At 40.5% G+C, this 12,080-nt stretch overlaps 1 protein-coding gene across 4 annotated transcripts in view; it reads right to left on the bottom strand.

Moving 5' to 3' along the window:
• Positions 1-12,080, bottom strand: part of LOC127650553 (trafficking protein particle complex subunit 9-like) — a 245,150-nt gene that overhangs the window by 129,270 nt on the left and 103,800 nt on the right. For all 4 annotated transcript variants that reach the window (XM_052136035.1, XM_052136037.1, XM_052136036.1 and 1 more), the window contains one exon: positions 4,985-5,103. In XM_052136035.1, the coding sequence (XP_051991995.1) occupies positions 4,985-5,103 (119 nt within the window). The remainder of the gene's footprint in view (positions 1-4,984; positions 5,104-12,080) is intronic.

The raw sequence follows: 12,080 nt of genomic DNA, 5'->3' as shown, positions 1-12,080 counted from the left end.
CAGATGCACTGAGACTTTAACTCCTGTCAGTGCAAATATATTCATGAATGTGATCTCTGAAATAATAACACTGGACCATTCAAAAAAGAATCCTGAGATTGTCAGTAAGAAAGAATAAAGCTGAGGTCATGTGAACTGAAATTACGCCAACGGTTCAGAATTTTGCTTCGATTCATGGGATTCAGCACCATGAACGTAGACATCCATACATAAAACTTCAGTACCATAGACAGAGATCATATCTCATTCTCCAAAGAGCCAAAGACACACTATCCACAAATCATGTGGCCTCTCCAAAAATAGACCAGCATTTTTGAAGTTCCTTTCTGTCCCTTCTAAAAAATGAAAGATTCAGCTCAGTGGTGTACAATAGAACACAAGTACAGGGTTACAACTCTTTTCAAGGCACGATTTTCTCCACAACATTTCCAAGAGATTTTATGTGCCCAACAAGTGTAATACTTAAGCAAAAACACATGCGTCCATTTAAATGGAGCTGTTATTTTGGCGTTTCTGTGTGTTTTTGACAGTAGATGCTCACCTCCAGATAGGCAATTTGCTCCATATCCATATGTAATTATTAATACCGGTAAGTGATTTAATTAAACACATATATAGTCTGTATGTGCTGCACACTTCAGAGTACTCTGTCTCTGTCATCTCACACACACAAACGAGTGCACGTGATGATCGTGATGGTGTTTTCATCGTATGAGCGGACGACTCTCTATGATATTCTGTTTTATTGCTAATGTAATTTTTATGACGAGATACTGTGTTTTCTGCATACTACATGTGGTAACCGCGGTACAAGCTGACTCTGATTGTTGAATTATTGTTGAAATATGACTTCACACTCTGAGGTATTAAGGTCGAATCACCTTGCTACCAACGCGGTGTGAATGAAGTTTAAAAAAAATCAGTGGGCTGACTATCTTTGATGTCCAAAATTCGTAACTCACAGGGACGTAAACTCATGAGTATCGAAAAAGTTGAAAGAAAAAAAAAATCACTGATTCACGAACATGTTTTCTGGGGTTATTTTATTAAAGAATATGCTAAAACCACTACTTAAGCTATTTGAATGATTCAAGTATAGAAAATGATATGCACAATTGTGCAGAATTAGCTGCAAAAATAAAGGGTAATTTGGTGGGGCTTGCTTATGTTTAAAAAATGTGTTCAGTTTCATTAATTGATTTGTTTAGTGACCACTTCTGGAGATACCACTAGGTAACGACAAATGAGCATCTTATGTGCAATCAGAATCATTTTGAATGATTTGCGACCAAAATCTACCAAGAGACTTTACACATTTACGCTGACCCTCAATGTGTAGAAACAAAGCTGTCACTTTTACGCTCTTCCGCCCTTTTCGATCCATGATGAACCAGCTAGACTCACATGCAGAAGCTAAAGTGAACTAACAATATGCCCCTCTCAATCAGTCCATCGGTACATGTACCAGGTCATTCACTTTGTTTATGAATGAGAAGTTTCATGAGTGCCGCTTCTCACTGTGCATGCGCTGCTCTATCCAAGCACGCGATTGACCGTAGCTGTAACCAATCAAGCAATCTGTCTTGGTGGGACCGTGACTGCCAAGCACACGATTGACCGTAGCTGTAACCAATCAAGTGATCTGCCTTGGTGGGACCGTGACTGCAAAGCACGCGATTGACCGTAGCTGTAACCAATCAAGCGATCTGCCTTGGTGGGACCGTGACTGCAACGCACGCAATTGACCGTAACTGTAACCAATCAAGCGATCTGCCTTGGTGGGACCGTGACTGCCAAGCACGTGATTGACCGTAGCTGTAACCAATCAAGGGATCCGCCTTGGTGGGACCGTGACTGCCAAGCACACAATTGACCGTAGCTGTGACCAATCAAGCGATCTGCCTTGGTGGGACCGTGACTGCCAAGCACGCGATTGACCGTAGCTGTAACCAATCAAGCGATCTGCCTTGGTGGGACCGTGACTGCAAAGCACGCAATTGACCGTAACTGTAACCAATCAAGGGATCCGCCTTGGTGGGACCGTGACTGCCAAGCACACAATTGGCCGTAGCTGTGACCAATCAAGCGATCTGCCTTGGTGGGACCGTGACTGCCAAGCACGTGATTGACCGTAGCTGTAACCAATCAAGCGATTTGGCTTGGTGGGACCGTGACTGCCAAGCACACGACTGACTGTAGCTGTAACCAATCAAGCGATCTGGCTTGGTGGGACCGTGACTGCAAAGCACGCAATTGACCGTAACTGTAACCAATCAAGCGATCTGGCTTGGTGGGACCGTGACTGCCAAGCACACAATTGACCGTAACTGTAACCAATCAAGCGATCTGCCTTGGTGGGACCGTGACTGCCAAGCACGTGATTGACCGTAGCTGTAACCAATCAAGCGATTTGGCTTGGTGGGACCGTGACTGCCAAGCACACGACTGACTGTAGCTGTAACCAATCAAGCGATCTGGCTTGGTGGGACCGTGACTGCAAAGCACGCGATTGACCGTAACTGTAACCAATCAAGCGATTTGGCTTGGTGGGACCGTGACTGCCAAGCACACGATTGACCGTAGCTGTAACCAATCAAGCGATTTGGCTTGGTGGGACCGTGACTGCCATGCACAGAATTGGCTGCTGCTGTAATCAACCATAAGGGTGTAAGCACCCTTAAACGTTGATGTTGTTTCACAATGCGTAGCCACTGGGAGTGACAAAACTATACGAATTTGTGTACTTGACTCCTATTCAGAGACCCGATCGTTACCATGTTTTTGTACATATAACGAAAACTGTGCTAGCAACACAGTCAACCCTTTTCATTACTCTAAAATATTTTCCAGGACAAATAATTATTTTCTAGGGCATTTAGACATGTTTCTAATTTTCCATGACTGGAAAACTCCATTGCAAAATTCCAGGTTTTCCAGGACGAATGGTTACCCTGAAAAATCTCAAGATGTGCTTTTCAAACCTCTCAAAACGTCTTCTTAAAAAGGGCATGGCATGCATTCTGGCACACTTCTAGCTCATACAGTCACAAGAAAGTATCCTGTGTGAATGACCCTTAATTCTTTAACATATTCAGAGGTCTTAAGGGAAACAGCAGCAGCTTTCTACAAAGAGCTGAGAAAAAAATAATTATTCAGTACTTCACAATAAGATGAGCTTGATCAACAAGAGCATTAATGCAGTTATATAAAAGAGGACACAATCTATCCTCAGTGCCCCTGACGATACCGCCAGGCCTATGGCCTACTGATGAGCACTATGCGCTCAATCCAGACAACTCAAAATCAGATCTGGCTCAAGGCAAGATTTTCAGAGCAGCACTGCCTCTGCTTAAGGTATCATGGTCTCAAGAATATGCATCAGAAATCTGGAGGACAGAGGCAAATATAGTGGGACACCCGGATAGCCCTGCATTTCTAGATATTTCTAAAGCGCCATATGGTACCGTAAAAGGTTGTTGAGGGACTGGAAGTGTTATTGTAGATTATTGTACAGTAGACTGTTGTAAGGTTAGTAAACAGTGTAAATTATTGTGTTGGCCAGTTCAGTTACTAATTGCCGTTCACACTGACAGCGATTTTCAGTAGCAAAGCAATTGGAAACCATTCGCTTTCAATTAAGGTAGGCATTTTGAGGCAAATTTAATTTGTCCTGCCAATAAATAGTTACAATTCCATTTGTCTTGTATATCCTCAGGGAAATAAAGTTCTAAAAAAAGAGAAGAGAAGCTCGAGACGTGTTTTAAATGGAATGCATATGGAAGTATTTCAATGGAAAATGTCTTTGCACAGTAAATTGCAACTAATGAAAAATAATGCAATGTGCTTGAATTTTTTTGGGGATGCAATTTCACACGGTGGTATATTTAAGCTGTGAATATCTTAATTGAAAAATTTTGCACAAAATTGAAACAAACAAAAAAATCCTTAATAATATATATATATATATATATATATAGTGTATGTACACACTACCGGTCAAAACTTTTGAAACACTTGACTGAAATGTTTCTCTTTTGATCTGATGATTTGAAGGCGTATGCTTAAATCTTTGAAATTAGTTGTCGACAAAAATCTAATTGTGCCACCTTATTAATTTATTTCATTATAAAACAAAAATTTTATAGAAAAAAAGTTTTTGAAATAGTTGACTTGGCCCAAATAATAAAGAAAAGAAGCCAATAAGTGCCAGAAATAGATGGGAACTCCTTCAATACTGTTTAAAAAGCATCCCAGGGTGAAACCTCAAGAAGTTGGTTGAGAAAATGTTACGAGTTCATGTCTGCAAATTCTATGCAAAGGGTGACTACTTTGAAGATGCTAAAATATAACACAGTTTTTCTGTGAAATTTTTACCGATTGACAGCCCTAGTTTTAGAATATATAACGAATTTAAAATTAACCAAGATTAATAAATGCTGTTAAAGTATTGTTCAGTTCATGTTAACTGATGCTTTTAAATAAAGTTAACAAAAGAAAATGTCTGTAAAGTGTTAGCGGCAAATACGGTACAATGGGGCCAGCCCATAAACAAGACTAAGTTTGATCACATCAGGGATTTACCAGCATTACAGGGTTTATCGGAGTTTTGTCATTTTAAATTTGAATATAACTTCCACGCATGCAAAGTTAATCAACTATTTTATTACACTAAAATCATGTTAGTGCATATAATGCCTACGTCTTGTGGCCATACAATACAATGTGTCATTTAATGATTATGGCTGGCCCAATTTACCAGTCTTTTATTGAACCTGGAACATTTCTTAAATCTGGCAAAGCTCCTGTGCAACAATCAAAGACGTCAACCTAGCGCATTTTCATAAACAGCACAAAAAAGCTACAGTAGGAAGCAGTATAAAGCAATTGAGAGTATTACACAGATTTTTGCATAGTTTGATAAGCTGGTTGGAGGGAATTCAGAGGGTATAATGCTGAGTGTGTAGCTTGAGGATAAAATTCCTACCTTGACATGGTTGTATTCGTTCTTGTTGCTGTCAGTGCTGACTGGTTTATTTTCAGAGCGTTGCTTTAGGACCTGTCGCAGTGGACTGGATACCGGCAGACCTGTTACACTGATACCATCTGAAACACACAACAATATACAATATCAACAGATATGGACACACATGAATATAGCAGCTAAAGGCCAGAGAGAGCAAGAGGGAGAAATGGCAAAAAGGAAATAGAGACCACTATCTCTCGTGACTTATTTGCGGAAAGCATTATACACCTATAACTCCTCATATTCCAAGCAGGCATATTATGTAGAGATGAGTGGATGAGAATATCACTTAAACCCTCTCCTTTCTATCTCTCTCTCTCTCTCTCCATCTGCTTTTCCATCTCTCAGCTCATCCGTTTATCTAGCAGTTAATGCTTGAAATAAAAATCCACAACATGACTGTTTGAAAGATGGTAAGGTGGAAAAACGTTGCCATAAATAAGGTGATAGAGTCGGTGTGCTGCGACGGTCAGGTGGAGTTCTTTTATCTTTAAAGCACATATGGACAAAGGCATAAACTCACAAACACACACACAAATTCATTCAAGTAGGAATTATTTTGGCTATTTTTAGTAAGACATAAACATGATGAATGATATTTTCGTCAAAACAGACTTAAACCGCCCTGGCTTTTGGAGCAATCTGCAAGCGGGCAAAAACAGAAAAAAGCAAAACTCAGAAATGCAAATCCTCTGATGCACCACATTTATACTGAGGAAATCTACACATACTGAAACATTTGGTTGGGTGACACAGTATATATTTGCTGGATATTTACAATATATTTACACTTACATTTATGCATTTGGCATAAACTTATTAAAAGTGATTTTTAGTAAGCATATATGATGCATTGTTTGATAAGTAAACCAGCCTGTCTGGGACCAACAATCATGCCACAGTCCAAATAACAGAGATAGATTTTTCTCCATTCTGATGGTTGATGTGAACATTAACTGAAGCTCCTGACCCGTATATGCATGATTTTATGCACTGCACTGCTGCCACGTGATTGGCTGATTAGATAATCACATGGATGATTGTTGGTGCCAGACGGGCTGGTTTGCCCATTAAATTAAAAAAGTAGTACGTCATTAAACTAGTTTTGCAATCCTTTCTTGATTCACAACATGTTAAGATAAATTTTGTAGTAGTGTCTATCTGATTTAAACGTCAGTGGCAAAAATGGTGTTGATACGTTTGATTAATTTCAGCAAATCAGTTCAAACTGTCCGTTTCAGTGAGTGGATTAAAAAAATGGATTCAATTTGCATTATACATACACTGCTGTTTCTATCACTATGTTGTTGTTATATTGGAGCATAGGAATAAAATGACTCAAATTCATTCCTCCTTGCTTTTATATAGTGACATACTGTTGAAATCATGCCTTGCTTTTGTTTGTTTTTTACTAGGTATTTATTATTACTATTATTCTGTTTGGTCTACATGATGTTTCTTTAGTACGGAAGCCCTGAACCGCACGGTGAAAGAAATAAAAATAAGAGAAAAATAATTTTTTGGGGAAAAGATACAAATACATGAAAACTTGGGCTCAGGAAGGAACTGAGACAAAGAAAAATTTTTTGTTGTTGTTTTGTTTTTTTTCTCCATATTGCGGTTCAGGGCTTCTGTACTTTAGACTTAAAACTCACTTTAATAAAGGGAAAGTTCACCCTAAAATGAAAATTATCTCATTTACTCATCCTCAAGAGAGCCTAGATGTGTATGACTGACTTTCTTCTGCAGAACACAGATTAACATTTTTAGGAGAATATTTCAGCTCTGTAGGTCCATACAATGCAAGTATTTAATTAACAGACCATAGAAAGTTCATAAAGCACATAACGGCATAATAAATGTTATCCATACAACTCCAGTGGTTAAATCCATATCTTCTGGAGCGATATGATAGGTGTGGGTGAGAAACAGATCAATATTTAAGTCTATTTTACTATAAATCTCCACCTTTGACCAGCCCCAACTCGTATGTGGAAGCGAAAGTGAAAGTGGAGATTTACAATAAACACAGGACTTAAATATTGATCTATTTCTCACCCATGCCTAATTGATCCCTTCAGAATAGATAGATTAAACCACTGGAGTGGATTGCTTTTATGCTGCATATTTTTTGGAGCTTCAAATTTCTTGCAGCACTTGCATTAAATGGGCCAACAGAGCTGAAATATTAATTTGAAAATCCTCAATTGTGTTCTGCAGAAGAAAGTAATTCATACACATCTGGGATGGCATGGTGGTGAATAAGTGATGAAAGAATTTTCATTTTTGGGTGAACTATCCCTTTAAGCTGTTTCAGAGAAAATACTGTACCATAAATACGCTGTAAAAAGGCTGAACAATATCAAAATAGATTTTTACTTATATTGCCCAGCCATAAAAACAAGCAAAAAAATTAAAAATAAATAATAATTGTCTTAAACATTTGTTGAGCTCACATGAGTAGTGCCATCATTGTAAAATAAATGTACATTTAAAAGGATTAAAAATAATAAATAATAGCTTAGTGTCTGGCGAAGCAGGGAGACTGTACTTTGAGAGAACGCACAGGCACAAAGACATTGTGCCCTAATTGGTGTTTCTATAGTGCTGACATTTCTGGATTCGACCTGCTTTGCCTCTGTCTGAAGCAGAATAATGAGGGCAAATTGCAGCGTTTGCCACTCACAGATTTCTTGCCGTATCGTAGGCACGCGTTCCATTGCACTCAGATGCATCCTAAAATCTAGGAGGAGAAAAGTGCATACACCTTTATTTTTGCACAGTAAATCATATTCTCTTTCAAATTCTGCACAAGAGATGCTCAGTAAAAAAGAGAACCGTCCAATCACAAAGAGTTTGTACTGTGATTTCATGACCTTGTTAATAAAATAGCCTACAAAAATACAGATCTGATGCAAGTATTATTTTTGGTTTTAAAAGTTGTAGGTTCTGAAAGGCAAGTTAAATGCGCTCAAACACTGGATGGAGAGAAATGGCCCACATTTACGAGTCCCACGGCCTCTGAAATGGCATCCCTTCCCTTCAAGTGTGTCTGACATATGGCGTAATGTCTCCTGCTAACTTTACAAGACTCCGATGGCCGCTCAGAGCAACGAGGGAGGCATGAGGTAAGAGGAGGGTGGAGCTACTAGAAAGACACAAGCACAGTGGAGGGCGGGGCTTAGAAATGCTTTATTATTTGTTTAATGTGTGTACTTCCAAAGGATAGAAAACATAGTATACCCTATATTTAACACTGTGATTTCAGTCTACATGGGGGTAGTGGATCAGACCTCTTTTATTTTCTGGCTTAAACAAAATCGGAGTTCTTTCCTGTGTGACATCATGAGCACAGGGGATGGGCGGTTGGCTGACATCACGTATTAAGGTAGAATGTTTCCCTTCATTGAGCTCTAAGCGGGGCGGAGCCGTTTCCACCCCTTTAAACCACCGCCTGGTTTAATGGAGCCCTGCTATCCCCTTATTATGTTGCTCTTGCATTGACATTTTAACATTCAGACACTAATGCCTTTAGTCTGACGGTCTGCCCCCATCTCCCCCCACACTTTGATGGAGAGACAATATATAGAGGTCGTTTGAATGAATGAAGTACTAGCGCTGAGAATGGTGCGTTAAAGTAGTTCTTGAATGCCCTAAAACACAAGAGATGCACACATTGCATCTCCGTGATGACATCACTACCATCAGAGTTAGAGCTATGCTGACAGCAGAGAAAGAGATCTAACTATGCACATCTTTGGACTCAAAACATTGTGTCCAAAACATTTGCAGCAGCAAATGTGCTTCGCTATTTGCTGCTGCAAATGTGCGGCTTGAACTCTCGCTCCTGGCTCAATACGGCTACATACTGCCTCTATAAAGCTTGGGATTATCTGACAGATGCGCCACATCCATTGATCTCCTCATCGCTACCTCTCATTCCCTTCTATCTGGTCAAATCGTATAGATACTCATTACTCTATGCTGCCTGATGCTCATCGTGGGAGAAATTACAGCTCCCTAACAGCTATTCCATTTGAACCATCTCATCAACACTGATCTACATGTCATGACTGTTTACATCCTGTCATTGATCCGTTTATCTGCCGGCCCCTAACAGAAAAGGCCACACTACTCAGTACCATAATAACTGATAAAAACCTAGATATACTGCTGCTTACTGAAAAACGGCAAATTCCCATTGATTATTTCCACATGAACCTGCCAACTCCCCTTGGATACAACTACCTGGCTAAACCTCGACTGATTTCCAGGGGTGGTGGTCTGGCTGCTGTCTATCGCAGCCGCTTACATACTAAATAATTGACTTCCATAAGATTAGCACCTTTGAATTCTGTTTTTTCAAGTTATTGGTCCATTGCCCATTGTGTATCACCCACCAAAATATTTGTCTAATTTCTTCAGTTATCTGAATGAGCTGTAAACTTAGAGGTTACCAATGCTCTTTACTCTGTGTCCCAATCACCCACTCACACTCATACACCAATGGTGGCAGAGCTGCCATGCAAGGTGCTAGCCTGCCATTGGGAGCAACTTGGGGTTCAGTGTCTTGACCAAGGACACTTCGGCATGTGGAGTCGTGTGGGCCAGGAATCGAACCGCCAACCCTGCGATTAGCAGCCAACCCGCTCTACCACCTGAGCCACAGCCGCCCCATGTACATCATGTTGACTTCCCTACACACTCTCGTGGCCACACTCTAGATCTAGTCTGTACTGCAGATTTAAGTAATGTCTCTGTGCTCGGCTTTCAGATTGGACTTCATCATTAATCTACTGAATCATTAATCTATTGAACTAAGTTGTGAAATCCCTCTCCCCAGGTCATGTCTGAAATCCATTATAAACTACCGCAGCTTTAAATCTATTGATCCTGTATCCTTTTCTGCATCGGTACAAACCTCATACCTTACAGACATTACTGAACTTACCTGTCCCGTTGACATCCTCACTAGATACAATACATCCATTTCTAATGCCCTTGATTTAAATGCCCCTCTTAAGAGTAGACTTGTCCCCTCCACTCACTCTTATCCCTGGTTTACACCTCAACTTTGCACTCTGAAAGTTGCAGGACATCGCTTTGAGTGTCTCTTTAAGAAAACAGGTTTAACAGTTCACTCATCTGCCTACAATGACCATATCCAGACATACAAATCTGCATTAAATGCTGCACGCTCTGCATATTATTTCTTTCCTTATCAATAATGCCTCTTCCAGACCCAAAACACTACTTTCCACTGTTAACAAACTCACCAACCCACCTGTGTCATTTATTTCCGATTTTGCTAAGCACTGACTAGCCCACCTTCAATTACAGAGTTAATCAAGAAATCTAATTCTACTTCCTGTCAGTTAGACCCAGCCCCCACTGCTATCTCCCTCCTCATCAACAGACTTCATAGTACTGGTATTGTCCCTCTAGAGCTAAAAATTTCAGCCATCACCTCAGTTTAAAAAAGGTCCGGCCTAGACCCTTCTGACCTTAAAATTACTGTCCTATTTCAAATCTCCCTTTACGGTCCAATTTGATGGAAAATGTATTTGCCTCTCAGCAAAAATCCTATCTGGCCTCACATAATCTCTTTGTGTGTTTTCAATCTGGTTTCCATTCACTCCATAGCACAGAGGCTGCAGTCATTAAGAGTTGTTAATGATCTGCTAATGCCCACAGATTCCGATGCCCTCTCTATTCTTGATCTCTTAGATCTCAGTTCTGCTTTTGACACTATCTCACACAGCATACTCATTTCTCACCTCTCTGCTGTTGGCATATCTTGTACTGTAATATCCTGGTTCAATTCTTATCTCTCTAACCATCAACAGTACATCTCTAGTGGGGCATGGGTAGCTCAGAGAGTATTGACGCTGACTACCACCCCTGGAGACAAGAGTTTGAATCCAGGGTGTGCTGAGCGACTCCAGCTAGGTATCCTAAGCAACCAAATTGGCCCTGTTGCTAGAGAGGGTAGAGTCACATGGGGTAACTCCTCGTGGTCGCGATAAGTGGTTCTCGCTCTAGTGGTAAGTGGTGCATGGATCGTGGAGAGTAGCATGAGCCTCCACAAGCAGAACGAGCCACGTGATAAGAAGGTTTTGGCGGTCTCAGCAGCAGAGGCAACTGAGACTTGTCCTCCGCCACCCGGACTGAGGTGAGTAACCGCACCACCACGAGGACCTACTAAGTAGTGGTAATTAGGCATTCCAAATTGCGAGAAAAGGGGATCAAAATGTAAAACAACTACATCTCTATTCATCAGTCAAAATCCACTACAGCTTCTGTTTCTCAAGGACTCTTCATCACTTATATGCTTCCCTTGGGTCACATAATCCGACTCGGCTTTCATGGTTATGCTGTTGACACACAGCTTTATATCAGTTCAAAACCCACTACCCCCTTACCCACAAGCTCCTTATCTTCATGTATCAATGACATCAAAACCTGGATGACCAATAATTTTCTCAAACTTACTTACAGAACTGATGTACTTTTAGTTGGATCCACAAATCTTACATCTCACCACTCTAGTCAGTCTGTTGATATTGATGGTGTCCCGGTCAGACCCTCCTCTACAGTCAGAAGCCTCTGCATTATTTTTGATTCTTCAATCTCCTTCCTCACATCTCTTCTCTCACAAAAGCGGCTTTCTTTCACCTCCGAAATATTGCCAGACTATGCCCCATTCTCAATATAAAAGATGCAGAGACTCTTGTTCACGCTTTCATCACTTCACGATTCGACTACAGTAACGCCCTCTTTTCTGGTCTTCCCATTAAACAATCAATAAACTGCAAACCATTCACAATTCAGCTGCTCGAGTTCTCAATAATTCCAAGAAATCATCTCATGCCACCCCCATTTTACATAGACTGCACTGGTTACCAGTCTCTTACCGCAATCAGTATAAAATATTCCTCACTACATTTAAAGATCTCCATGGTCTTTCCCATCCATACATCACAGATCTTATTCTTCCCAACACACCATCTCGCTCGCTCAGGTCTTCTGACTCTGGAATCCTACTCATCCCATGTTA

This window comes from Xyrauchen texanus, chromosome 10 (genome assembly GCF_025860055.1).
Source record: "Xyrauchen texanus isolate HMW12.3.18 chromosome 10, RBS_HiC_50CHRs, whole genome shotgun sequence".
NCBI classification, from domain to species: domain Eukaryota; kingdom Metazoa; phylum Chordata; class Actinopteri; order Cypriniformes; family Catostomidae; genus Xyrauchen; species Xyrauchen texanus.
The sequence above is the reverse complement of the archived record's forward strand: the minus strand, read 5'-3'. Positions and strand labels throughout refer to the sequence as shown.